Raw genomic sequence first — 21,668 nt, 5'->3', positions numbered from 1 at the left:
CATCTTAACGAAGTTAATAACTTCTAGCACCGACACTTTTTTCATGTTTTGAACAGTGCCAAAGTCACGGGTATCGTAGAGCTGCACAACCCCTCACGAAGTCTCGAAAGGGTATGGCGTATACCTGTCGAGGAATTGCGTATCCCTTGATCGCTGCGCGGCGCCGTCGCCTGTCACCCCATCACGACCACAGTTGCACACTTCAACGCATCAAAAGTGCACTTTCATCACTGCTAACACTCAAACCTGACAGAATTGCAGCCAAAGACGCAGCAGAATCGCCAAAATGCTCGACACCTACATCATCAACATAGCCACACCTGCCCGTGACCTGTGGCTCCTCAGGCAGCCGGCCTCCGCAGTCCTCTGCCCGTAGCACGCATCTGCTCAATTCGACTCTGCGCCCTTCTCTCTACTTCTCTTCCTACATGCTTTCCTACTGTTCTGCATAGTACATCGTCATTGTCGCCGTCTCCTAGGCACGCTGTTGCGCTTCTTACACAACTTCTAGCATTGTCTACCACCTCGTCGGTCCCCACGTCCTGTCCTCAGGCATCCAGACACACCTCAGAGCATGTACTCGCTGCTGCTCCTCACAGTAGTTATTACTGTCCTCCTTCAGCCGGCGGCAGCATCAAGCCCACTTGTGGACTTCAGCATGTCTGACACTCCTATCGACGGGTCCTACGGCGACATTGACGACATGCTGTGCGAGCTCTGCTGCCTGCCTTTCTTCCAATGCATTCACGCCATAGTACGACACCTTCTCTTGCTCTTGTAGACCTTGCTGACAGTCCCAGCCACAAGCCCAGTATGTCGCCGCAAGAACGTTCTACAGTGACCCCGATCTCTTCAACATGCCGTCGCTCGACTTCGAACAGACGCCAGCAGACCTGGCACCGGTATACGAATACGTCAACGCAGGTCATGGGCAGCCCTTGATCAACGACTACATGCGAATCATGGACGGGAACGAGACGACGGTGCAGCCAGCTACCGTACAAGCGCATGTGGAAGACATCTATACGCCCGGCGATCGGTTATCTGCACGACGCAGCCGCAACCGCAAGCCAGTACAAAAGCGGCAGGCGCCTCGACCCGGTGGGTTTCCTTGCAGCACGGAAGGATGCGACAGGGCGTTTGACCGTCAATGTGACCTAAAGTAAGCTTCGCTGTTGAATTAAGGTCAATCAATCACCAACTGACTGCTTCTAGCCGCCACCAAAAGACCCATTCGACAGAGTCACCTCATGTATGCTCAACCTGCAACATGGGTTTCTTGTACCCTAAGGACCTCCGGAGACACCTTCCGACACATAACGATCCTTCATTGGTGGTTGCCATCAAGCATTATTGTCCTTACCCTGGCTGCGACAACCTCGACGGCTTCTCACGTAAGGACAATCTTTTGAGGCATCAGCGCAAACACCTCAAAAGGTAGTCTCTGCACGACCTGCACGAGACATGAACCCTTCCGAATCTCGTTTTCTTTCTAGATCTCTTTCATTTTACTACAAAATAGGTTTCTCATGATCCTGGCGTTCGGTACACATGTTTCATAGCTTCTGCTAATACCCCTTCCCGACTTTCATAGCAAGCGCTGCTCATGATTTCTGCGGCCTGTTGCTTTACGCTTTTCGTCATCTAGCCGTTGTGGATTTGACTCTTGGAAACTCGAATACGAAAATGGTGTTGTCGATTGTCAACTCCTATCTCATTTATAGTTGATGTTTTATAGCACTCACGCAACGCATGTATAATTTCGTCAAGATAGACCTCACAATAAGAATCCGTTATACAAGGTTCAACCTGCTCCCATACGTGTCACTGCAAGGCGTCTGATTGCGTGCAACCTCTTTATATACAGGGTAAATGCTTTATCACTTGAATGAGGGTATAACACTCTGCTAGATCAACTCCTACACGATCCCTATGGAAACTCAATCTGCTTCAATACGTCTCCCGCCACACTTCGAACGTTCTCTTCGCTGACGAAATGCATATCCGGCAAGTCTTCCCATTCGATGCCCCAGACCAAAAAAGAAGGAAGCGGATACTCAATCTTGCTCCAATCTACATCTTCCCCACCCGTCACCAGACATCCACGAACCCGCACTGGCGCAAGCTCGTTCTCACTCGGCGACCACGTATGTTGCATTGGAAACTGCTCATAGAGGCCATATCCATCCAGTCCTCTAGGATTGCCAGCGCGGACCAAATTCAGTTTGCGCATGAAATTTGCCGCATCGCGAAATATACCCAAACGTTCGTTACCTGGCGAGAACGTTGAGGGCGCGATCGGCGGACCGCGCTGGCAGAAAATCGTGATGATGTAGTCTCGAAGACTTGACTTTACTGGTGTGTTCTCGTACACCCACCTAACCGTCTCGATCTTGCAGACGAAGTAGGTTGGTTGCATCAGCGCCATACCCAGCCTCATTACCGTGTTCTATGTTCTCCAGATCCCGAGTTCTCCGGCTAGGATCCAGAGTTTCATCAGGTCTAACAGATTCGTGTCGGATGTGTACTCAGGAGGTTTGCGCTCGTACAGCCATGTGAAGAGTGTACGGAATGTAGATGGTCCAATGTTGGGAAGCGAAATGTTGGAGAGGATGATCCGAGGGAAACCATTGGGCTTAGTGAACAATGGAGATACTTTTGACAGTAGCGAGTGGTGGACATCGAAACGTGTTGGATTGGTGGTAGGGCCAACGAGGAAGGTTGTGGGTACGCCGACGCCTGGGTACGCCGCGTAGGGGAAATTGTTTGACATTCGTAACGGTGTGAGTCTTTTGGTATTGGACCCTGAGGAGTTTATTTGACTGTTTGGTTGAAATAGTATCGTGTCGAGTGGTGCGATTAAGTGGGCATGATTGGGCGAACGACAAGAGATATTCAGCGAAAGGGAAAAGTAGATTACTATGGAAGTATGGCTCAAACACGAGCGCTGAATCAGAAGAGCAGTGAATGGTCTTGTGATGAAGCATTTCCCTTAAGAGACAGGAGGCTTAAAATACACATCTCATCAATATTCGGACACTGTACTGCCACCAAGCCACAAAATATCCACGAAATTCGAAATATTTGCATGCTTCAGGATCCTGTCACCCGATAACAAAGATCTCATCTGGCCCAAGTCGAGCCGCTTCTTGCTCGTGTGGCTTCATGAGATGAGGGATGAATGCGACACCGCAGAACTCAGCGGGTCCCTCGCCATGGATCGCGTCAGTTCTGTTTTCGAGTTCCGACCATCGCAGTATGTGAAGAGGATCTTCTCCGTAGAAGACACAGACTTTGTCGCCGGGTTTGCATCCTGGTGTGGCGATACCGAAGCGACCTCCGGCCGTACTGAAAAAAGAATGCCCAGTGAGTTGTATTAGTGTGTTATAGAACAACATTGCGTGTGATCGCCGCCCTGCCGAGAATCCTTCAAGGTCGTTATGTTCCCGATCGGTGAATACAGGCCACGCATCTTCGTAAGCCATAGTTGCGTCTCCACAGAGTCTCGTGTTCAGAGCCAGAGCCATCAAATACTCTGATGGTATACTATCGACGTCATCTCTTGTGTTCTGAATCGTACGACGAGCCAGACGAAGACCGCGATTGTAGTGATCCACGTTTACAGCGTGTATAGGATTGCTACTATAGCGTGATGAGCGATCTCTACTACCGATATAGTCAAGGCATCCTTGCAGTCGGGTACATCCTACAACCTCTGATATTGTATCGACCATATGACCGCAGCCGTTCAGGTAGTTGTTGCTTTCATCAAATGAGATGAACTTGCGGGACGCGTAGAGACTTGATAGCTGTTCCAGAGCATTATTCGATAGCGCTTGGTCCGCTTCTTCCACGACCTCTTGCAGAAGCGGTGCATTGTTCTGTATGCTTGTTGGTTCGGTCCATCCGCCCGTTATCAGCATACCGCATTTCAACGTTCCATCGAGAGCCGGACACCAAGACGGGACTGAATGGGGTCTTCTTTCAACTGTAGGAGGTATCGACAGTAGAGCTAGCGTTTGTTCTTCGACCATGACGGTTTTCGCGAACAGTACGTGAGTTCTCCAAAAGTTCAACCGACCGTTGTCGCTATAATCAACCAGTGGATCTAATTTCGATCTCAAAGTTTCGCTGAACAATGCGGTGATTGCCCAGGCTCGATCGACTGGTTCTTTTGCGTTTCTGCTACGTAGCGTGTGGAGAAGGTATGGTATCCGATTGTATGGGACTACCCCACGTGGTTCAAAGTTCTCACGAAATAACTTGAGAGTTCTACACGCTGCCCATAATTTTGGTGAAGAATCGATAATACCTGCCTGAATCAAAGAAAAGTTTAGGTACGCGTCTCTTGGGTACCATCCATCCTCAGCGTATATGAGGAAGTCGTCGAAGTTTATCCAAAGGTGTCCATGTAACATTATGGGGTGTTTTGCGAGAACGCATTCCTGAAAAGTCCAAAGACGTTCAAACCACTCGTTCTTAAGTATATATAACATGCCATGCAAGAGATCTTTATCGGTGATAAGAAGGTCCTGGGCATCATTCCACCGTTGGCGATCCCGAACATCAATCCATGGTTGGAGGTCCTGGTTGACTATTGATCTCCACATTCTTCCATTCTCCAGTAAGTTCGGAAATTCGGCCATGAACTTTTCACTTTGCATTGTCGGAATGCCCATCCATATGAGAACAAATACAGCCCGCGAATAGATTCGATGCATCAGCGGTATCTGGACTGCTTTCTCTTCGAGATCTTGCTGATTGATGCAAATGGCATCTATCCAGTAAGAACGACTTGGATCTAGATGACAAAGCATCTCGAAAATGGTTGGAGTGACTGCAAGATCCGTTCCGTTGCATGAGACTTCGATTGAGGCTTCCGCTGCTCCCCATACATACGATATCGCATCGTACTCGAGGCCGTCTTGAAGCTTGTGTAGAGTCATACGCAATCGAAACGAGCCGTCGCCGTTCTCAACGGTGAGAAGACGGATCTCGTCAGACTGAAGTAGACGTTCGTCATAGGGCGTTTTGGTTGATGCGTTGCTGGGAGCATCATCCAGATCGCATTTCTCGAATTGTGCCTCTAGACTGTCGAGCGCCATGCATTCGTCGATATTAGTGTTGTGCACAGATTGGTATGGCTGTAGGAAACAAGATGCTTGATAGACCGCGGGGTGCGTCGTTTGATTAGCCCCACCACAGCTGACCCGTATAAAGGATGGGGGCCAAATGTGCTTGGGCCTGTCAACGTGAGGGAAAGACGCAATGTCCAGCAAGCCACTCCGGTCTAAGTCCTAGAACAGCCGTGCCAGCCCGCCATCACATTCGTGAGAGAAGACAAGTTGTATGCACAGGCACTAGTGGCGCATAACATCAAGCATAATCCTGTCTAGTGAATTATCGATATGATTGTTTTCGGTATGATGTGGACAGTGCGGATGAGTGTCAGTCACGCGATACTCAGACAGGACAGCAGTGAAGCACCACGCGTGTAGACGTAGCTTGCAACCGTGATCTTGGATCTTCAGCTTAGCCGTTGCGCGAAAGTTGCAATACGATTTTCTTTACCCAAGTATATCCACGAATATATTTGTCGCTGACGCATCTAGGCAAACCTATGGCCAGTTCTTATTCGGCGGCCCTTGCAGCTTGAAGTAGCCAGGTTGCAGCTTCTGGAAAACTTCAGTAGGATCGTACTTGCGTGCGATACGCCTCAGCTTATCCGCACTTTCTCCATAGCTCCCAACAACATCTTGGAACTGACTAGCATAATTCATGTAGATGTAGTCGTTGACCAAGTTTCTGCGCTTCGCCTCTGCCTCCATCTTTCTGACGATGTTGGCGTTCGCCTTCAGAACACGCTCATCATCTTCAGCGTTATCCCAGCGACTACTCAGATTAATGATAAGGATTGGTCCGTCAGAAGGCGAAAGTCCTAGTGCGTTCCCGCCTTTCTTTTGCATCTGCTCGAGCTGCGGAACGGTGATGATCTGGAAGGTGTTTGCAGGTAAGATACCGGCGACATCTCGAATGTTCGCGAATTCCTCATAAGTGGCATCGAACATGAACTGAACCAAATCTCGATCAAGCTTAGACGAAGAAGTCCAGAATGACTCGCGATAGCCTTTGGGGTTGCTATTGTTCAACTGTTGCGTAAAGTAGGCCAGAGTGTTCAATTCCGTGGTGTCTTGGAAGGCTTGTACGTTGAAATATTCTTCAAAGACCGGGGGTTTAGCGACTGGGTCTGCATACTCCAACTCGGCAATCGCGATTTGGGTGTTCGTAGCGGCATCCAGAATGATGGCCAGAAATTGCGCAGCCTTCGGGTACTTTGCAATGCTGGTCCCCAGGTTTACGAAGGCGTCGATCGCAGCAGGGAAACTAGAGCTGAGGAACCGTCTTTGTCCGCCAAACATCAGCGGACCGTGGGCGAACGTTTCGAGGTTGAACTTCGTAACTAGGGCGAGATTGTTGCCTCCGCCTCTCAACGCCCAGTACAGGTCTGGATACGACTTTTGACTGACTTCTATGATGCACCCCGAGGCAGTAACGACTTCATAAGATGCGACGTTATCGCAAGCCCAGCCATATTCGTTCGAGAAGAACGAAATCCCGCCACCCGTTGTAAGACCTCCAATTCCGACGCCAGAGACGCGGCCGCCTACCACTGCTAGGTTGTCTTTGGCTAGGGTTGTGTAAATGTCGTACCAGAGGTTGCCAGGTCCAATAGAAGCAACTTTCTTGTCTTTTGACAAAGTGATTTGCTTCATGCGCTCGAACAGAACTGTGATGCCACCATCAATGTTTGATGCGCCTGCAAAGGCTGCATGCCCTCCGCTTCTCACTGCAAAAGGACACTGAGTAAGACGAGATAGCAGCACCATGGTGGATACATCAAGCGCTTCCTCAGGCTTGAACACGCAGTAAGGTTGGGCAACCTTCTGCTGAGCTGACCAAAAATAATCGATGGCCATGGTATAGGCAGTCTCCTCTCGGGTCTCGACCTTTGCATCACCAAAGATGCGTTTGAGAGAGCTGCACTAATGTGAAAGTTAGCATAGAATTTGTTTAGGAATACTACATGATCGTAGAATGTGTCTTACTGCGATCGAGCATCCTCCGCTTGAGGTAGTCCGCTTGGAAAGACCTGCTAGGCTTGCAATAGTGGAGACGTCCACACCATTCTGCAACAGTGCCGCAGTAATGTCGAAGTCGGGTGGTTCGAATGCATTTTGTGCGAGTAATCCTATAGGGAAGAAGCCCAGCGAGATAATCTTGCAGAGGTGCATCATGGCTGGCTCTTAACTGCGAACCGGATGAGGGTATTACGACAGGCAACGATACCATAGTAGAAGTCAAGCATGTCCGTCTTATAGAACTCGAGGCATATATGCTGTATGTAGGATGGTTTTCTGATTGGCCAGTCTGACGCTTCCGGGCACAACTCCGAGTAGTGGCAAGCTGTGGTACACATAGGGCCTTCGCACTATCGCTATGGCTTGCTTAGGGGATAATCTGCAGCTGAAGAAGTTATACCCAAGGAGCTAATCTGGTAATGCACGATAGTAGTGGTAGTGACTGTGGTATCTAGAGCGAGTAGAATAGATATGCGACCACACTCAGTCTGTACCTTGGGGCTGAAACTCACTCTACAAAGCGTAGTCGATCGCTTTGTGACTAGGTCTAGATCGTTCATAAAGTTCATTAGGCTGCTTCCAGCGTCCAGGTACCATATTCGGGCTTGTAGATTACCCTTCAGCTGCAGGCTTACTCCGTAGCGCATTATAGGTCGTGCCGGAAAAGGTTACCCATAACGCTGGTCACAGGTGTATCCATCTCATGTAATCTCCGAATTGCAGATTTGTTGTGGAAGACTAATGAAGTTTAGACAGCTCTTCGACACTTTGACGATAAGGCTGTCTGTCGTGGCTCGCGGCTTCATGGTGAGGGGAAACGGCCCGCAGCGCATACGAGAACCAGAAAAATGGGTCGACACTAATATTCAAGAAGCAAGATCGGCCCCACTGCATATCGTACCTTGCTCATTGTCTTCCGACGATTTCTTTGTTCTCCGCCTGTAGACACCTAGGCTCATGCTGTGCTGAAGAGTATGCTCGTACGGAATAAAGCCACGCAGTAGTCTAAGCTATGGGCGCTTACTCTTCTCCGTTAGTATGAATGGTGTGGAAGACGACCCCGCAGCTTGACCAGAAACGTACTCAACTCCCTATGTAACGATGCTGCTCTTCAGTCTTTCGAACGGTATGGGTTTGGCCGCTCTAAAAGTATTATAGGTTCTATGTATCGTCAGAAGCGGATAGAGAATGTAAAGCCAGATTTCCAGCGCAAGGCCCTTGGAATGCACAAGTGAAGTCGGATCTTGTATGTCCCGTATTCAACGTACCTTTCTTGACGATGCTGATTGGGTAGAGTAAGCGCGGATGCGAGGGAGATGTAAGATGTTGCCTTCTTGGCTGTCAGACGAGGCGTGCCTACCGTACGCAAAGCTTATGTTGTGTACAAAACCCACAACATCTAGCATCTCTCCTCAGTGTTCTTCAGCTGCTACGATCACCTCCAGATATTCCGTCCCATACAGTCGAGTATTCTGCATAAACCAGACAACATGAATATTGATTCATCAACATGGAAGGAGTATAGTAGGGAAGATGCAGAGTTTGAAGCTGTACGTGTTTGTAGTACAACCATCAATGCCGTCGCTAATTTAAGAAGCTACAACCCCATCTTCCACCACCCAAATCCTTCGCAGATTACTCATCCGCCGCTGAGCTCCGTCAGTCATTCAATGAGCAAATTGGCCAGATGGTTGCGGCCGGCATCGTGACTTTTCCCGACTGGACTGGTTACCACAAATCTGAAATCCAGATCCCTACGCGCGATGGGTCTTCAGTGCGGTCCCTCGTGATTCGTCCTGAGGGAAAGGAACCAGGACCGTTGTATGTGTATTTCGCCGGCGGTGGATGGACTTTTGGGATGCCAGAGTTTGGCGAGGGAATGGCAGAGATGTTGGTGAAGGAATTAGGTTTCACGGTCGTGAGCGTAGGGTATCGGAACGCACCAGAGCATGTCTTTCCTACTGCGGCGCATGACGCTATTGATGCAGTCAAATGGGTGAGTACTTTCCTGTTTAACTCCACGGTACTGTGAGATTGACCAGACTCTCCAGTGTGCCGAGAACGCGAAGTCGTTGAGTGCGGATCCTTCCAAAGGTTTCATCCTAGGAGGGACTTCAGCTGGAGCCAACCTAGCAGCTGTATCAGCCCATCAGGTTGTCGATGACAACTTAACCCCGAAGATTACTGGGGTAGTCCTTATGTCTGTTTCGGTATGCCATCCCAAGGCCATGCCCGAGGAGTACAAACCGCACATATCAAGCTGGGAGGACCATAGAGATAGTCTAGTACTGGACCGCCGAGGCATGGAATGGTTCTTCGACAACTACAAACCAGACCCCAAGTCACCATTAGCGAGCCCGCTGATCTGGAAGACTCATGAAGGCCAACCTCCTACGTATCTGCAGGTCATGGGGTAGGTAAAGCTGTAGAGACCCATCGATGTGTGTTAACGAGTAACAGGACTGATCCCTTGCGTGACGAAGCACTGGTATACGAGAACGTTCTCCGAGACATTGGGACACCAACGAAGGTCGACGTGTATGCTGGATATCCGCATGGTGCGCCCGACTTCTTTCCCATGCTTAGCGTGGCGAAGAGGGCGTTGGCTGATTTGAAGGAGGGTTTGGGATGGATTTTGCAGCAGCGTTCGGCGTGAGCGTAGAACTCGTGACACATGATATTGTTCAATGAAATACTTGACAAATTGTCGAAGTGATTTCTCGTGCCATATGCTGCAGCCGAATCCAGCTTGTGGGATGCACATGTGAAGAAGACGCCAGCCCTAGGAGCCGTTGAGCTAGGGGCTCGCTTAGGCGCGGGACCCTGTTTCGTCGTCGCTCTGATGGTGGACGCGACATAGCTTCGTCATAGCGCGCCTTTCTTCTTGCACCCTCAACCCATCCGATAAGAGACAGGCACCAAGACACGACGGGCTACGTCCTGCATCGCGGGCATACTGTGCCAAGATGCAGAATTCACCGCGGTCCAGCCCCGCCGCCAGGCCCGGCACTCCGCGAGGGGCGCGACAAACAAACAACGACGCGAATCCCCTTTCACACCCCCTCAAACGCCTGTCCCTGCATTCCGCCTCGAATACCCCACTACCGCAGTCTCCCGCTCTGAATTCACCTCGAAGTTCAGCTGATCTCCGCCGGACGCCTTCGACCCCCAACTTCAAGGCGAATGCCGTCCAACGCAGCCCAAGTGTAGCAAGTTTCCGCTCTTCAACACCCGCCTTGGGACGCAAGTCGTCGACCTCTTCCCTCCGCGGCGACCCTCCTCGCCCGGGCACTTCTGCATCCCGCCGCTCGTCCTTCAACCCAAATATGCAGGCACCCATGCCCAAGAGCCCGCTAGGCCCCACGTATGTAGAGGAGAAGCCACCACTGCGCGCATGTGATGTTGCCGAAGACTACTTCAAGAAGGACATGGCACGGCATGAGGGTATGGCAGGCGCAGTCAATGCGGGCACCATCGTCATCGTACACGACCAATGCTACGGCCATCGCTTTTCGCGGCCCAAGACACCCAAGAGCCACCTCAGCTTGATCATGGAGCGACCAGAGAGGATACTGGCAAGCGTTTTGGGTATTTCAGCAGCCTACGTTCGACTGGGCGAGCGCCACGCCGAGGGGGACAATCCACCGCATCCGCATCACAATCCGCCCGAGCGTATACCATTCAAGATCCGCAAGACTTCCCGAGCAGTCGACATCACCTCACAGGTCGTCACCAACGTACACGGAACCAAGTGGATGGGCGAGCTGAAGTCATTGTGCGATAACGCAGAGCGGAAGCTGGCATCGACAGGGAAAGAACTGGTCAGGGACACCCCTGCAATCCCGGGGCAACCGCCGAAGCAACAACTACATGCTGGGGATCTATACCTCTGCCCCGAATCGCTAAACGCCTTCCAGGGGGCTCTTGGAGGTGTTTTGGATGCGGTGGATGCTGTCTTCCAGGGGACCAGCCTTGGTAGCGGCCCCTCCCGAGCTTTCGTCTGTATCCGCCCGCCTGGCCATCACTGCTCCGACGACTTTCCCTCCGGATTCTGCTGGCTGAATAACGTTCACGTTGGTATCGAACACGCCATGATGACATACGGCCTCACGCACGCAGCCATCATTGACTTTGATCTGCATCACGGAGATGGCTCGCAAGCTATAACATGGGCGCGCAACAAAAAGGTTCAGAACATGCCCAAGAATACACCCAACTGGAAGAAGACTTCGATCGGCTACTTCAGTCTACACGACATCAACTCGTACCCTTGCGAAGACGGTGATGACGACAAAGTTCAGGCCGCTAGTCTGTGTATCGACAACGCACACGGCCAGTCCATCTGGAACGTGCATCTGCAGTCTTGGAAGACACCGGAGCAATTCTGGGAAATTTACGAAGAGAAGTACCTGATACTGCTCGAGAAAACACGCCAGTATCTCAAACATCACACCAACCGCCTCCGGGCTTCACCAAATCACCCTGCGCCCAAAGCAGCCATCTTCTTATCTGCTGGCTTTGACGCGAGCGAGTGGGAAACTGCCGGCATGCAACGACACAGTGTCAACGTACCTACCGAATTCTACGCTCGATTCACCCGCGATGCAGTACGCTTGGCCGAAGAGGAGGGTACGTCTGTGGAGGGTCGTGTCATCTCTGTCCTAGAAGGCGGTTACAGCGACCGAGCACTTACCAGTGGCGTGTTCAGTCATTTGAGCGGTCTTGTGGATGGTCAAGTCTGGAAGGAGTCAGAACCATCAAAGGGCCTCGCCTCCTCCATGCGAAACAGACTGAGTGGACTTGGTATCCAGGATGAAGACGCTCCCATGCAATCTGTCGAGCCAGAACTCACACCCGTCAGTTATGATCCTCTGTGGTGGCAGGCAAATCATCTATCTGAGCTGGAGGGCCTCGTTCCTCCACCGCCTGTAACTGCCTCAAAGGTGACCCGCGCTGAGCGCCTGGCCCATTTCTCCTCACCCACACAGTCCTACGTCGCCAAAGTCGTGGATCCAACAAAGATCAATCGTAGTCTTTCCGCCAAATACGCTTCCAATCCATTGAGAGCGCCCACGCCACCGCCGCCAGAGGTTGACTGGGCTACCGCTGCACATGCTTTGAGTAGTTTGCTAATTCCCTCTGATCGTCAAACCCGCAGTTTCAGGCCAGAAGATCTAGCAGAAGTAAAAGCAAAGAAAGAGAAGCCCGCTGCACCTGCCCCAGCGGCGGTTCATGTTGAAAAGTCGGGACGTCAATTGCGTGGTCGTAAAGCTGCTCCATCTTACGCTGAGCCTGGATCCGACGACGAAAAGATATCTCGTCAAGAGTCACGAGCCAGTAGGCGCCAGACGATTGCCGACTTCGCACCAGCCAGTTCAGAAGCTTCGGCGCCAGCACGCTCTGCTTCCCGTCGCATGAGTATCGCTTCCAGCGTCTCATCAATAGGAGACAACAGAAATGTTCGTGCGCCAAGTGTAGCGGCAAGCCGAAGGAGCGTTGCACCTTCTGTAGCTTCAACTAATGGAGTGGCTATGAAGAAGGCAAGAGGATCAACAACAACGACTGCTGCGGCAGCTCGCGCCCCTCAGCGTCCGGCAGTAGCAAGAGCGCCTTCCAGCTATTCTGTCAAGGCTGGTGCGACCAAGGGAAAGGAGAACGACGGCGTCGATGCACTCACTTCAGGCCTGAAGCGCATCACGTTGAAGATGCCCTCGAAGGAGGAGCATGATGCACGAGAGAAGGAGAAGGCTGAGAAGCAAAAGGCCGCTGAAGCACCAAAGAAGACTACTGCACGGAAACCACCAGCTGCTCGCGCTCCTCCCACAAAACCGACGACTAAACCTGCAGTGACTGCTAAGAGGGGACCTGGTCGGCCAGCAAAGTCGTCGAAACCTGCATCGCCTATCCCTGAGGCCCCACAGATGCAAGTTGCTGCTGCTGCACCTCTCGAACAACCCCAGCCAATACAGACAGACTCGTCTAATATCCTACCACAGCCTACTGCGCCACAGCCTTTCCAGGATGCACAAAATCCGATGGAGCCTCCAGCTGTAGATCGACGTATTTCTGGTGGAATCGTGCAGCCACCCACCGAGTTGCATGATATGGCTATAACACCGGAACAGATCCGTGAACAACTCCCTATGCCGTCCTTTGTCACTGTAACGGAGCCACTCTCGGATGTCTCACCACCTTCTCGTGCCGATACGCCTCCTCCCCCACCACCGTCAAATATTTCTCAGTTCGTCAACTACACGGCGCAGAGCTTCGGTGGAAACCCAGACTTTGTAACCTCGCCACCGGACACCTCAAGCCCACAGGCGTCCGCAACTTTACAATGGGTTGCCAATACACACGCTGAGGACACGACCATGCCTGGTGTCCCGCTCATGTCACCGCCAAGCAAGAGGGCTGATCTACCTGTATTCACAGCGAACGGTGCGATACCGTTTGCATCAGGCTCGAATGACTTGGAAAACGCGTCTAGGCCTGAGTACCCTGGTGTAGGTATCAAGAACGAGGAGAAGGTCAGGGACATGTGGGAGGTCCCTGATACGCCCGCTCGCTAGAGCAGGCCAACATTACAGCTCGTGCAAGTGGGTTCCTCTTGAATTTATTAACTTCTTGTTATGCACATCGCATTGCAATATCGCGGTTGCATCCTTCAGTGGTTATTGCCGGCTTACGCAAGGCAGACTATGCCTGACGTTACCCGGATTGGTGTTCATTGGTGGACCTTGACTTCGTTTCAGCCAATCGGCGCACTAGCCGCGAATAATTGGAGCTGTCTTTGTAGGATTTTTGTGGAGAAGGATCGTCGATTGTAGACTTCCCTAAGATATGCGCATGTAGAAGATAGATACCCCCCGAAGAAGAGTGTGTGTAGGAGCAATTCCATATTTCTCTTCTCATAACGTCCCTTGATGGCATGACTACTGGAGCGACAGTTTGGCGATCCATCAAGGCATCACAGCTGAACCGACACCCGCAGGATTGAAGTCCAACACAACGCAAAGTACCAATACACCCCTCCTGTCACTTGAACCCTATCCACAGTGGAAAACCCTGCCTAAGCGCCCGTCCCAATGCCGTACCGTGCGCCGCCATTACTGCAGTCCCCGCAAGCCGCAGCCAGCGTGCAGTATCTCAGTATCGGTGTGGCATAGACGGGAACCAATGACTAGTGCGTATTCTCTATCATGGGACTAGGTTTCGGTGCGGGGCACCTGGGCAAACCAACGCGCGACATGCGCATCATGCATGTCCAGGGTCTTAGCTTACGGGTGACGTACTTTCGGGTCCCGGCCTTGATTGACATGTTTAGTTGGCTGCCTTGGGGAGTACGTGTAGGAGGGTGAAACATGGGCTGGGCGAGTACTTAGGTGGCTGATCTGACAGATGAGCTATCTTTTCGTCGGGTCAGTTCTGAATTCTTCTTCTCTTCTCGTGCACCTTTGGCAGACAGGAAGCTTGGACAGCTGCGTGGATCATTAGTCAAGGCGAATACAGTGGGTGCAAACGTGCAAGTACCTGATTGAGCGGACCCCTCTACCTGACTCCACGCTTGCTCAGGTCGTACCACCTGGTTCTTCTTCCTCCTTCGTCTGCTTCGCCCCTCGTAACGAAACTACCAACGTCAATAAACCTCGCACACATAGCCCATCAAACCTCACCAAGATGGCAGACAGCGCCCCCGCCAACGACTCGAACGGCAATGGCAGCAGCCTCAACCCCTTCGCCAAAAAGGACTCACACTCTGACCAATCCATCCTCCTCTACAAGATCACCACAACAATCTCCTGGCTCCTACTCGTAGTCTCAGCCATCTACACCACCTTCGCCTCGCCCAACGGCCCAAACTCGCACAAGTTCTGGCACAACAACCCCTCTACGCCCTTTGCGCAGTCCAGCATCTTCACATCCATATACGTATTGATCATCTTCATTCTGCAGTCTGGCTACGCGTACGCCCTGTACATGAGCGATACCACCTACGTCACTTCAGCCGCCAACCTCGGTAGCCACTTTATTGCCAACAACTTGCTTTTGTTCGGCTTTGTGTTCCTCTTCACGCACATGCACTACTGGCTGGCGCTGTTCTTGCTCGTGCTCAACTTTGGTAATCTCAGTATGGCGTATTTCCGCCACAGCACTGCGCCGAGGGCTATCCATATCGGTACTGTCAGTGGACCGTTGGCATGGAACTTTGTTGCGCTCTACTGGGTTGGTGCGATCGCGGTTCATTCGAATCATTTTGCGGCGAGAATTGTGGCCAATGTGTTTATTTGGGGATGGTTGGGCTATGGCATGTTCTTCTTGGTGGCGTACAAGGACTACACCATGGGGTTTGCGCTAAGTGTGCTGTGTTTCTGTAAGTTTCGCCTTTTTGCTTGTTCTATCGAAGGAATCTTTGCTAATCTCGCTTCTAGCAACCGGCGTTGGACAATTCCTTACCCGCCCGCATCTCTTCCAGCTCCAGTGGATCTTTGCTTTCACAATTGGTGGTCTGCTCTTCTTGCTTTCGCTTGCTGTCGGCATGCCCGGTTTGCTTGGACGCGATCCTTTCCCTCGTGGCCAGATCGTCAGCGAGGATAGGGAGAGGGCACCTTTGTTGGCCGATGACTAGGTGGTGATGTGGGGGTATTGAGTGTAGCATTGTGTATAAGCTATGCTTGTGCTGAGATACATGAGATGGTGGTGAGGTCTACATATATGGAAGAAAGCCTGCCAAGGCTAGTCGCATGACGGGTGGTGGTGGAAAAGGCACAGCGATTGTACTCAAGTGCTAGTTCGCTTGGGGAGGAGGGGACGAATGTGCGATTGAACAACTGCGAAGTGCTAGTCCTCGAAGTTGAGGGTCGGTGACATACAGGTTCGACGCATACCGGATAAGTTCTCAGGTCGAAATGTTTATACAATGTTAGACCTAGGTTACTCATAGCTCACTCAACGTTATTGAGAAACACTACCGCTTGATTAATGTATACGGCTCATGTTGACGATCTCATATGTGACATCCACCTCAATATGTTTATTATACTATCCACAGCCATGTATATACCACCCGCTTTAGAGTAGCAGATCCTGGTTCCCATCATTTGGTCCAGGACTCATGACCATATGTTGCGGCTCATTCTGGTTTACTACCCATCCACCTCCTGCACCACTGCTTTGGTCGGCAACAGGGCTGCCACCAAAGGTACTCTGTCTTCCTACGCTAGCAAAGTACATGTCCGCGTCGCTAACAGCATTCGCCATGCCGTTTGCGCTTGTTGGGGAAAGGTGGCCGTTACCATTGGTAGTAGTGTCAAGCTTTGTGCGTTCTGCTGCTGAGCGATCCCGAGCTTGTTGTGCTGCTTTGACGGTAGGTAACTCATGCTTTTGCAATGCAGGCGAGTCTTGCAGTCTACGTGGGCGAGCGCTGCGGAAAACTTGGTTGACTGGCTTGAGGTACACTGTAGCTAGCGTGCCGACGTTCAGGCACATCTCCTCAAGGGTACCAGGATCAAGCTTCTCAGATTCTTCAGCTGTAATCGGAGGTTTCTCGCCCATGACGACCTGCTTCGCTTGCTCAGGTGCTGACGAGAGGAGACGCCAGTACATGTAGCCTCGATCGCGTAAGTCAGGGTTGTCTGTCTCTTCAGTCGCCCACTTCAGTACTTTTGGTACCAGACTGGAGCCACGAGTGGGTCGCTGAATGAACAGCTTGACAGTCGCAGTAAGCAGTGCCAGTTGCACCTCGTGTGTCTCTTCTTGGAAAGTGTCCAGAAAGTCTTCAAGAAGAACGTCCGAGTCTTCTATTCGGTCTGCGTATTGTCCAATGACCCAAATCATAGCCGCCTTCGCTTCTGGTTCGTCAAGCGAATCGAGGTTTTCGCACAATGTCGAGATGATCGACTCGTATTGATTGGGGTATTTTCGGAAGATGTTTCGAATGACAACTGTCGCTTCTTGTACGATGTAGGACACCTTGGTGCTGACGAGCTGTAGGAGAGTGCTGATACAAAGTTGTGCTGCGGGTGCGATCTTGATGGCAAGTTTGCCAATGGCTCGTACGGACTTGCGCACAAAGTCGACATCGATTTCGGTAGCGTACCTAGGGCTGGTGTTAGTAGCTCATATGTTGAATAGCTGGAAGAGACTCACTCAGAAAGCTCAGTCAGCACCTCTTTGATATTCCTCTCAGTCGCCAGCATGAAGATGAGCTCAAGCTTGGTGACTTTGACATAGATAGGGTCGTTGTATTTGCAGAAGAAGACTCGGATATCGTTTCTTAGTACCTCTGGTCGGCGTTGTAAGATCAGAAGCGCATTACGAAGGGCTAAATATTGGATCTCGGGTCCTTTGGAGAGAAGCGTGACGAGCGGCGGTGATAGCTTGTTGCATAACGAAGTGACGACTTTCGGATCGTTGATGTAGTTCATTAAGTAGAGTATAACGCGAATGCAGGTAAGAACGACGGCAGAATTTGAATGTGAAAGGCGTGGTGAAATGCGCTCAGCAAGCAGGGCAGCTTCGCTGGTATCTTGTGGAACATAGTTCATCATGGCTTCCAGGATGTACGTCTGACCCCACTCTGAGCAGTCTGGGAGAATCTGAACAATCTTGGATGCGCTCGCGTAGTCGATGGTGAGCTTGATGTTCTCACTTCTCTCCCAGATGTCCATGAGGCCTGCCAATGCGCTTGACACTACTGTGGGGTTCTCGTCTCTCAACATGCCATTCAACCTGTCGATTAGATCTGATTGTTCCACCAGATGTCGGTCGTGGTCGTAGAGCTTCGCTACACAGAAAGCTGCGGTCTTCCGGACGTATGGGTCAGAGTCCTTCAGGAGGTTCTTCAGGTGTGGTACGGTGGCTTCGACAAACTCCCGGACGTGAACGTAGGACATGGTCCGTAGGGCGAGGGCTCGAACTAAGGGGTTGTTGTCGTGCATGTCTTCCTGTATGATGGGGAGTGCTTTGAGCGCAATGTCAGGTTTTATCCTGGCATAGTTGACGAGATACAGGAAACACCTGCCCATGTCAGCGATGCGCGTGCTCGTATGGATGTCACTACGCACATCTTCTTGATCTCCAGACTCGGAATGTGCATGCAGCCCACTATGTCCATGAATAGCGCGACCATGTCGTTGTTGCTCATGGTCATGTTGGCGACGATCTTCTTGAGCGCCGTCTTCTTCGCGGAGAAGTTCTTGTCCTTCTTGTTGCCATTGTTCAACTCGATGCGTAGTTCGGCGACTTTGCCCTGTGGAGTGCGAAGGTTCTGTAAGCGCGTGTTGTCAAAGGTGTAGGGGAGAAACATCATCATGGCGCCAACTGCTCATAGCCGGGAGGCAGACAGGCTGAATAGGAGACCATGTAGGCTGTACAAGACGGAAGGTCTGGGTTGTGCGGATGACGGGGCCAACGTACCCTCGCAAAGAGCTTCGCATCTTGGCCGCCCTGGCTCATGTTGGGCTAATGATGTCGCGTGTGCCAGCTGGGCTGTTCCCTCAATGCATGTGCCTGCCGTAGCACAATCAAGATAACCTCCCTCGCGACTTAGCGCCCCTCCCTTGCCGTCCAGAGGAAGCGTGCGGGGTTCGATGGCTGATTCGCTCGTCTATTGGCTTCGTATCGTGTCGCGCATGGCAGGGAAACGTGGAATTCGGCCGGAGAAACGTGGAGAGGAGAACGAATGGACAAGTTTGGGGACTACAACTTTTGGGAAGCCTGACGGCGGTCAACACGGAGGAGGGGACGTGCATCCGCCAAGCCCGCCATGTGTGGACCTCTCCAGACGCCTGCTCCGCACCACCACCAGCGAACCTCCAACATCGTGAGACCCTGAACCCTGGTCAAAGCAACAACAGAGCAAAATTCGGCATCGGTACCACGCGTCCACCAAGTCAAATCACCATGTCCGCGACCCCTCCACCTCCCCCGCAGTGGGTGCTTGACCTCAATTCGACGCCCGCATCCAAGCCGAAGAACGCATCGCTCGCGGACCCGCCAGGCTACACACCATCTCTGTCCAGGAAGGAGCGTTCCCAGGCATCAAAGACTCAGAGGCAACCCCCAACACCAGAAGAGATGGACACACTCAAGATGAAGAAGGCTTGGGAAGTCGCCATCGCGCCTGCGAAGCAACTGCCTATGAATGCTTTTGGTGCGTGCAAGCCACGCGAAATCACTTTGTCAATTGACTAACAGCACCAGGAATGTATATGACTGGAAACACGCTACAAATCTTCTCTGTCTTCATGGTCTTTACGCTGTTCAAAACCCCTGTGCTTGCTGTACTCGGTCTCCAACGCACCTTCGCCCCCTACGAAACTCCCGGCACCTCTGGACGACTCCTCGGTGTCAAGATGGCTTACATTGCTTGCAACATGTTGATGTTGGCATTGGGTATATGGAAGGTTAATGCTATGGGACTTTTACCAACGACAAAATCAGATTGGCTGGCTTGGGAGAGTGAGAGGATATGGTCAGAAAGAGCGGTGCCCAAGGAGTGGCTGTAGACGTTTCCATGGCCTGGAATACGTGTTCTATGGTATTCTCTTAGTACCATGATTGAGAGAGCTTCTGATGAAAGTCATTATCATGCCCTGTCCTTTTCCATGCTCATTCCTGATCACCTGCCCTTCGCTTCCAAACTCGTGTTGACCCCTCCAACTCATCTCTTCATCGCTATCATCAAGCAGCGAGATAGGTACCGTCTCTCGTGGCTCCGCACTACTCATCTTGCCATCTGCCATACTCACATCCCTGTTGCCAAAGAACCTGGCTCCATCATCTATTGGCTCCTCTGCTACAGGCTGCCCAATCGCATTAATGAACTCCATCTTCCTTCTAACAAACCGAAATACCATGATCCGCGAAGTCTTCATACCCGCATGACCCCTTCCACCCATAGTTACAGGGATGTCTCCTAGAACCTTCGCCATCGCCTCTCTCCTGGCCGTTAATCTAAGCGCTAGCGGAGCTCGGACAGCACGGTCAAGCTCATCGGCTGTCACCAGGTCTGCGTGCAGCAACTTTATCAGATTCCACGGCATGGTTTCTGGACCTTCATGTCGAATATCTACGGCTCGCGCTCGAAGTTCCGCAAAATTAGTATACCCATCGTAAACTCCTGAAAGCATCGTCCGGATAAGTGCTAATTGAGTGAGCAGAGGATCGTCACCTTCTCCACTCAGCCCAGTAAAGTTGTTAATGAACGGCATGAACGGTGCCACATCGCTCCACTCGGTAATTACATGTTCCATCAACTCGAGCACTGCGCGGTGGTCTCGTTCTTCGGCGCCCTCATCGCTTTGGCCAGCTAAAGAGAAATTGATAAGCTGTACATCTGGATATCCCCGGTACCGATGGTGCATGTACGTAGGGTAGAGATTGAACATTATGTTCGATGCTCCAATTTTGGCATGCACTATACCCTCGTCATGTAGGAAGTCCACAGCATCTATCAAGGCAACAGAAATATGTGCCACGAACCAACCTGGAATACGGCCCTGGCCCTTGTTGCTGGCTTCACCGAACTGCACTAACGTGGGACCGAAAACAGGGCGGAGACAAGCAAATGACGTTGCTGTTGAGGCAGTAAACTGAGCACGCAAAACATGCGAACCGACATGTAGCGTGGCATGTCCACCTTTCTTATGCTGCGCCTCAATTTGCAAGACCTCCTTACGAAGGAGATCCGTGTCCTTGCTCATCTTGACCACCACGAGCTGTGGTAACATCTTCAAATGCTTGTCCTGAAGCAAAGACGTGCCGTTGTGCTGCATGTTCTCGTAAAGGACATCGCCAGAGTTCTTGTACGAGAGAAGCGACAATTGTTGACGAAGACGCGTATTCCCACGCACTGTCTGAAAGGCGTCGTAGACGTCTGCCATCCGATCTTGAAGGTCATAGTCGATTTCCTTTGACGGCTCGAATGGAGGGGGAAGCGCGCGGGGTAGACAGAGGTAAACTCCTGAAGAAGAAGTCGTTGTGGACAGGGGTTTGATCACGCGGAAGAGCTGACCTGGGGGCTTAGGGGCGGATACGAGCAAAGACTTTGTAGGAGGCTTCTGACACGGCGTCCTGGAGCGGGATTTCATGTTCGTGATGCAGTAGTAAAGGATATGGTTGTAGAGTTGAGCGTGGAAAGGGTTCAGAGGCGAGACTGTTAAGGTTCGATATAATTGTAGAGTCCCGGTGACTATGCGGACGATGGTTCATGCGCTCAAATCACTACAGAGAGATCATCACGATCGCACTGCACGTGAAGGGTCTTGCGGAACTACAATGTTTCATATGTTCAGATACAGTATCTGCAGATCATGTCCGATGTAGCCTGCAGTCTGATAGTGACTATCAGGCATGACATGTAGTCTAGAAGCATATACATCGAGAGTTTAGATTCTGATCCCCTGCCAGTTTTATTTTATGAGAAAAGTGTATACTAGTCCCTTATCTTCTGGAGATTATAGCCGTGGCACATGAAAACAGCACTTTCACACCATAAAGATTTGAGTGCAGGTGCCTTCGGAATAGAAG

General features: G+C 51.4%; 9 protein-coding genes across 9 annotated transcripts; 4 read left to right on the top strand and 5 right to left on the bottom strand.

Moving 5' to 3' along the window:
• The first annotated feature begins 444 nt into the window (after positions 1–444).
• Positions 445–1,686, top strand: CC77DRAFT_539660 (hypothetical protein). The gene is made up of 3 exons (XM_018532073.1): positions 445–754; positions 801–1,162; positions 1,216–1,686. The coding sequence occupies exons 1-3, from the start codon at positions 575–577 to the stop codon at positions 1,439–1,441; spliced, it is 768 nt and encodes a 255-aa protein (XP_018390090.1). The 5' UTR covers positions 445–574; the 3' UTR covers positions 1,442–1,686.
• Positions 1,687–1,883: 197 nt separating this feature from the next.
• CC77DRAFT_1091574 (hypothetical protein) lies at positions 1,884–2,891 on the bottom strand. The gene has a single exon (XM_018529572.1). It carries the CDS (start codon positions 2,438–2,440, stop codon positions 1,931–1,933), a length of 510 nt encoding a protein of 169 aa, XP_018390089.1. The 5' UTR covers positions 2,441–2,891; the 3' UTR covers positions 1,884–1,930.
• Positions 2,892–2,904: 13 nt separating this feature from the next.
• Positions 2,905–5,167, bottom strand: CC77DRAFT_1017022 (hypothetical protein). The gene has a single exon (XM_018524327.1). It carries the CDS (start codon positions 5,103–5,105, stop codon positions 3,105–3,107), a length of 2,001 nt encoding a protein of 666 aa, XP_018390088.1. The 5' UTR covers positions 5,106–5,167; the 3' UTR covers positions 2,905–3,104.
• A 391-nt stretch (positions 5,168–5,558) lies between these two features.
• On the bottom strand, positions 5,559–7,395 carry CC77DRAFT_539583 (FAD-binding domain-containing protein). Its single transcript, XM_018532072.1, has 2 exons — positions 7,107–7,395; positions 5,559–7,043 (listed from the first exon to the last, which is right to left on the bottom strand). Exons 1-2 carry the CDS (start codon positions 7,293–7,295, stop codon positions 5,619–5,621), a joined length of 1,614 nt encoding a protein of 537 aa, XP_018390087.1. The 5' UTR covers positions 7,296–7,395; the 3' UTR covers positions 5,559–5,618.
• A 1,234-nt stretch (positions 7,396–8,629) lies between these two features.
• Positions 8,630–13,708, top strand: CC77DRAFT_1005624 (hypothetical protein; the record flags this gene model as incomplete). The annotated part of the gene is made up of 5 exons (XM_018523364.1): positions 8,630–8,689; positions 8,737–9,135; positions 9,182–9,552; positions 9,600–9,791; positions 10,000–13,708. The coding sequence occupies 5 exons, from the start codon at positions 8,630–8,632 to the stop codon at positions 13,706–13,708; spliced, it is 4,731 nt and encodes a 1,576-aa protein (XP_018390086.1).
• Positions 13,709–14,554: 846 nt separating this feature from the next.
• On the top strand, positions 14,555–16,133 carry CC77DRAFT_955736 (DUF1774-domain-containing protein). The gene is made up of 2 exons (XM_018535486.1): positions 14,555–15,510; positions 15,569–16,133. The coding sequence occupies exons 1-2, from the start codon at positions 14,817–14,819 to the stop codon at positions 15,763–15,765; spliced, it is 891 nt and encodes a 296-aa protein (XP_018390085.1). The 5' UTR covers positions 14,555–14,816; the 3' UTR covers positions 15,766–16,133.
• Positions 16,134–16,203: 70 nt separating this feature from the next.
• CC77DRAFT_1017016 (Adaptor protein complex beta subunit) lies at positions 16,204–18,834 on the bottom strand. Its single transcript, XM_018524326.1, has 4 exons — positions 18,555–18,834; positions 18,203–18,387; positions 17,286–18,155; positions 16,204–17,235 (listed from the first exon to the last, which is right to left on the bottom strand). The coding sequence occupies exons 1-4, from the start codon at positions 18,591–18,593 to the stop codon at positions 16,209–16,211; spliced, it is 2,121 nt and encodes a 706-aa protein (XP_018390084.1). The 5' UTR covers positions 18,594–18,834; the 3' UTR covers positions 16,204–16,208.
• On the top strand, positions 18,675–19,894 carry CC77DRAFT_981900 (transmembrane protein 85). The gene is made up of 2 exons (XM_018536095.1): positions 18,675–19,290; positions 19,341–19,894. Exons 1-2 carry the CDS (start codon positions 19,041–19,043, stop codon positions 19,643–19,645), a joined length of 555 nt encoding a protein of 184 aa, XP_018390083.1. The 5' UTR covers positions 18,675–19,040; the 3' UTR covers positions 19,646–19,894.
• Positions 19,673–21,435, bottom strand: CC77DRAFT_1047233 (hypothetical protein; the record flags this gene model as incomplete). Its single annotated transcript, XM_018527480.1, has 1 exon — positions 19,673–21,435. Exon 1 carries the CDS (start codon positions 21,227–21,229, stop codon positions 19,673–19,675), a length of 1,557 nt encoding a protein of 518 aa, XP_018390082.1. The 5' UTR covers positions 21,230–21,435.
• Between the last annotated feature and the right edge of the window lie 233 nt (positions 21,436–21,668).

This window comes from Alternaria alternata (assembly GCF_001642055.1).
Source record: "Alternaria alternata strain SRC1lrK2f unplaced genomic scaffold CC77scaffold_3, whole genome shotgun sequence".
Lineage (NCBI taxonomy): Eukaryota > Fungi > Ascomycota > Dothideomycetes > Pleosporales > Pleosporaceae > Alternaria > Alternaria alternata.
This window is presented reverse-complemented; position numbering and strand designations above follow the sequence as displayed.

Bases quoted from the DNA above. Each gene is read 5' to 3' on its own strand.
- CC77DRAFT_539660 (XM_018532073.1), top strand. From the start codon at position 575: ATGTACTCGCTGCTGCTCCTCACAGTAGTTATTACTGTCCTCCTTCAG. The intron at 755-800 runs GTACGACACCTT...TGACAGTCCCAG, and splicing joins TCCAATGCATTCACGCCATA to CCACAAGCCCAGTATGTCGC. The intron at 1,163-1,215 runs GTAAGCTTCGCT...GACTGCTTCTAG, and splicing joins GACCGTCAATGTGACCTAAA to CCGCCACCAAAAGACCCATT.
- CC77DRAFT_1091574 (XM_018529572.1), bottom strand. From the start codon at position 2,440: ATGAGGCTGGGTATGGCGCTGATGCAACCAACCTACTTCGTCTGCAAG.
- CC77DRAFT_1017022 (XM_018524327.1), bottom strand. From the start codon at position 5,105: ATGGCGCTCGACAGTCTAGAGGCACAATTCGAGAAATGCGATCTGGAT.
- CC77DRAFT_539583 (XM_018532072.1), bottom strand. From the start codon at position 7,295: ATGATGCACCTCTGCAAGATTATCTCGCTGGGCTTCTTCCCTATAGGA. The intron at 7,044-7,106 runs GTAAGACACATT...CTTTCACATTAG, and splicing joins GCGGAGGATGCTCGATCGCA to TGCAGCTCTCTCAAACGCAT.
- CC77DRAFT_955736 (XM_018535486.1), top strand. From the start codon at position 14,817: ATGGCAGACAGCGCCCCCGCCAACGACTCGAACGGCAATGGCAGCAGC. The intron at 15,511-15,568 runs GTAAGTTTCGCC...TCTCGCTTCTAG, and splicing joins GCTAAGTGTGCTGTGTTTCT to CAACCGGCGTTGGACAATTC.
- CC77DRAFT_1017016 (XM_018524326.1), bottom strand. From the start codon at position 18,593: ATGAGCCAGGGCGGCCAAGATGCGAAGCTCTTTGCGAGG. The intron at 18,156-18,202 runs GTGCGTAGTGAC...TGACATGGGCAG, and splicing joins AGTCTGGAGATCAAGAAGAT to GTGTTTCCTGTATCTCGTCA. The intron at 17,236-17,285 runs GTGAGTCTCTTC...CACCAGCCCTAG, and splicing joins GTGCTGACTGAGCTTTCTGA to GTACGCTACCGAAATCGATG.
- CC77DRAFT_981900 (XM_018536095.1), top strand. From the start codon at position 19,041: ATGTCCGCGACCCCTCCACCTCCCCCGCAGTGGGTGCTTGACCTCAAT. The intron at 19,291-19,340 runs GTGCGTGCAAGC...TAACAGCACCAG, and splicing joins ACTGCCTATGAATGCTTTTG to GAATGTATATGACTGGAAAC.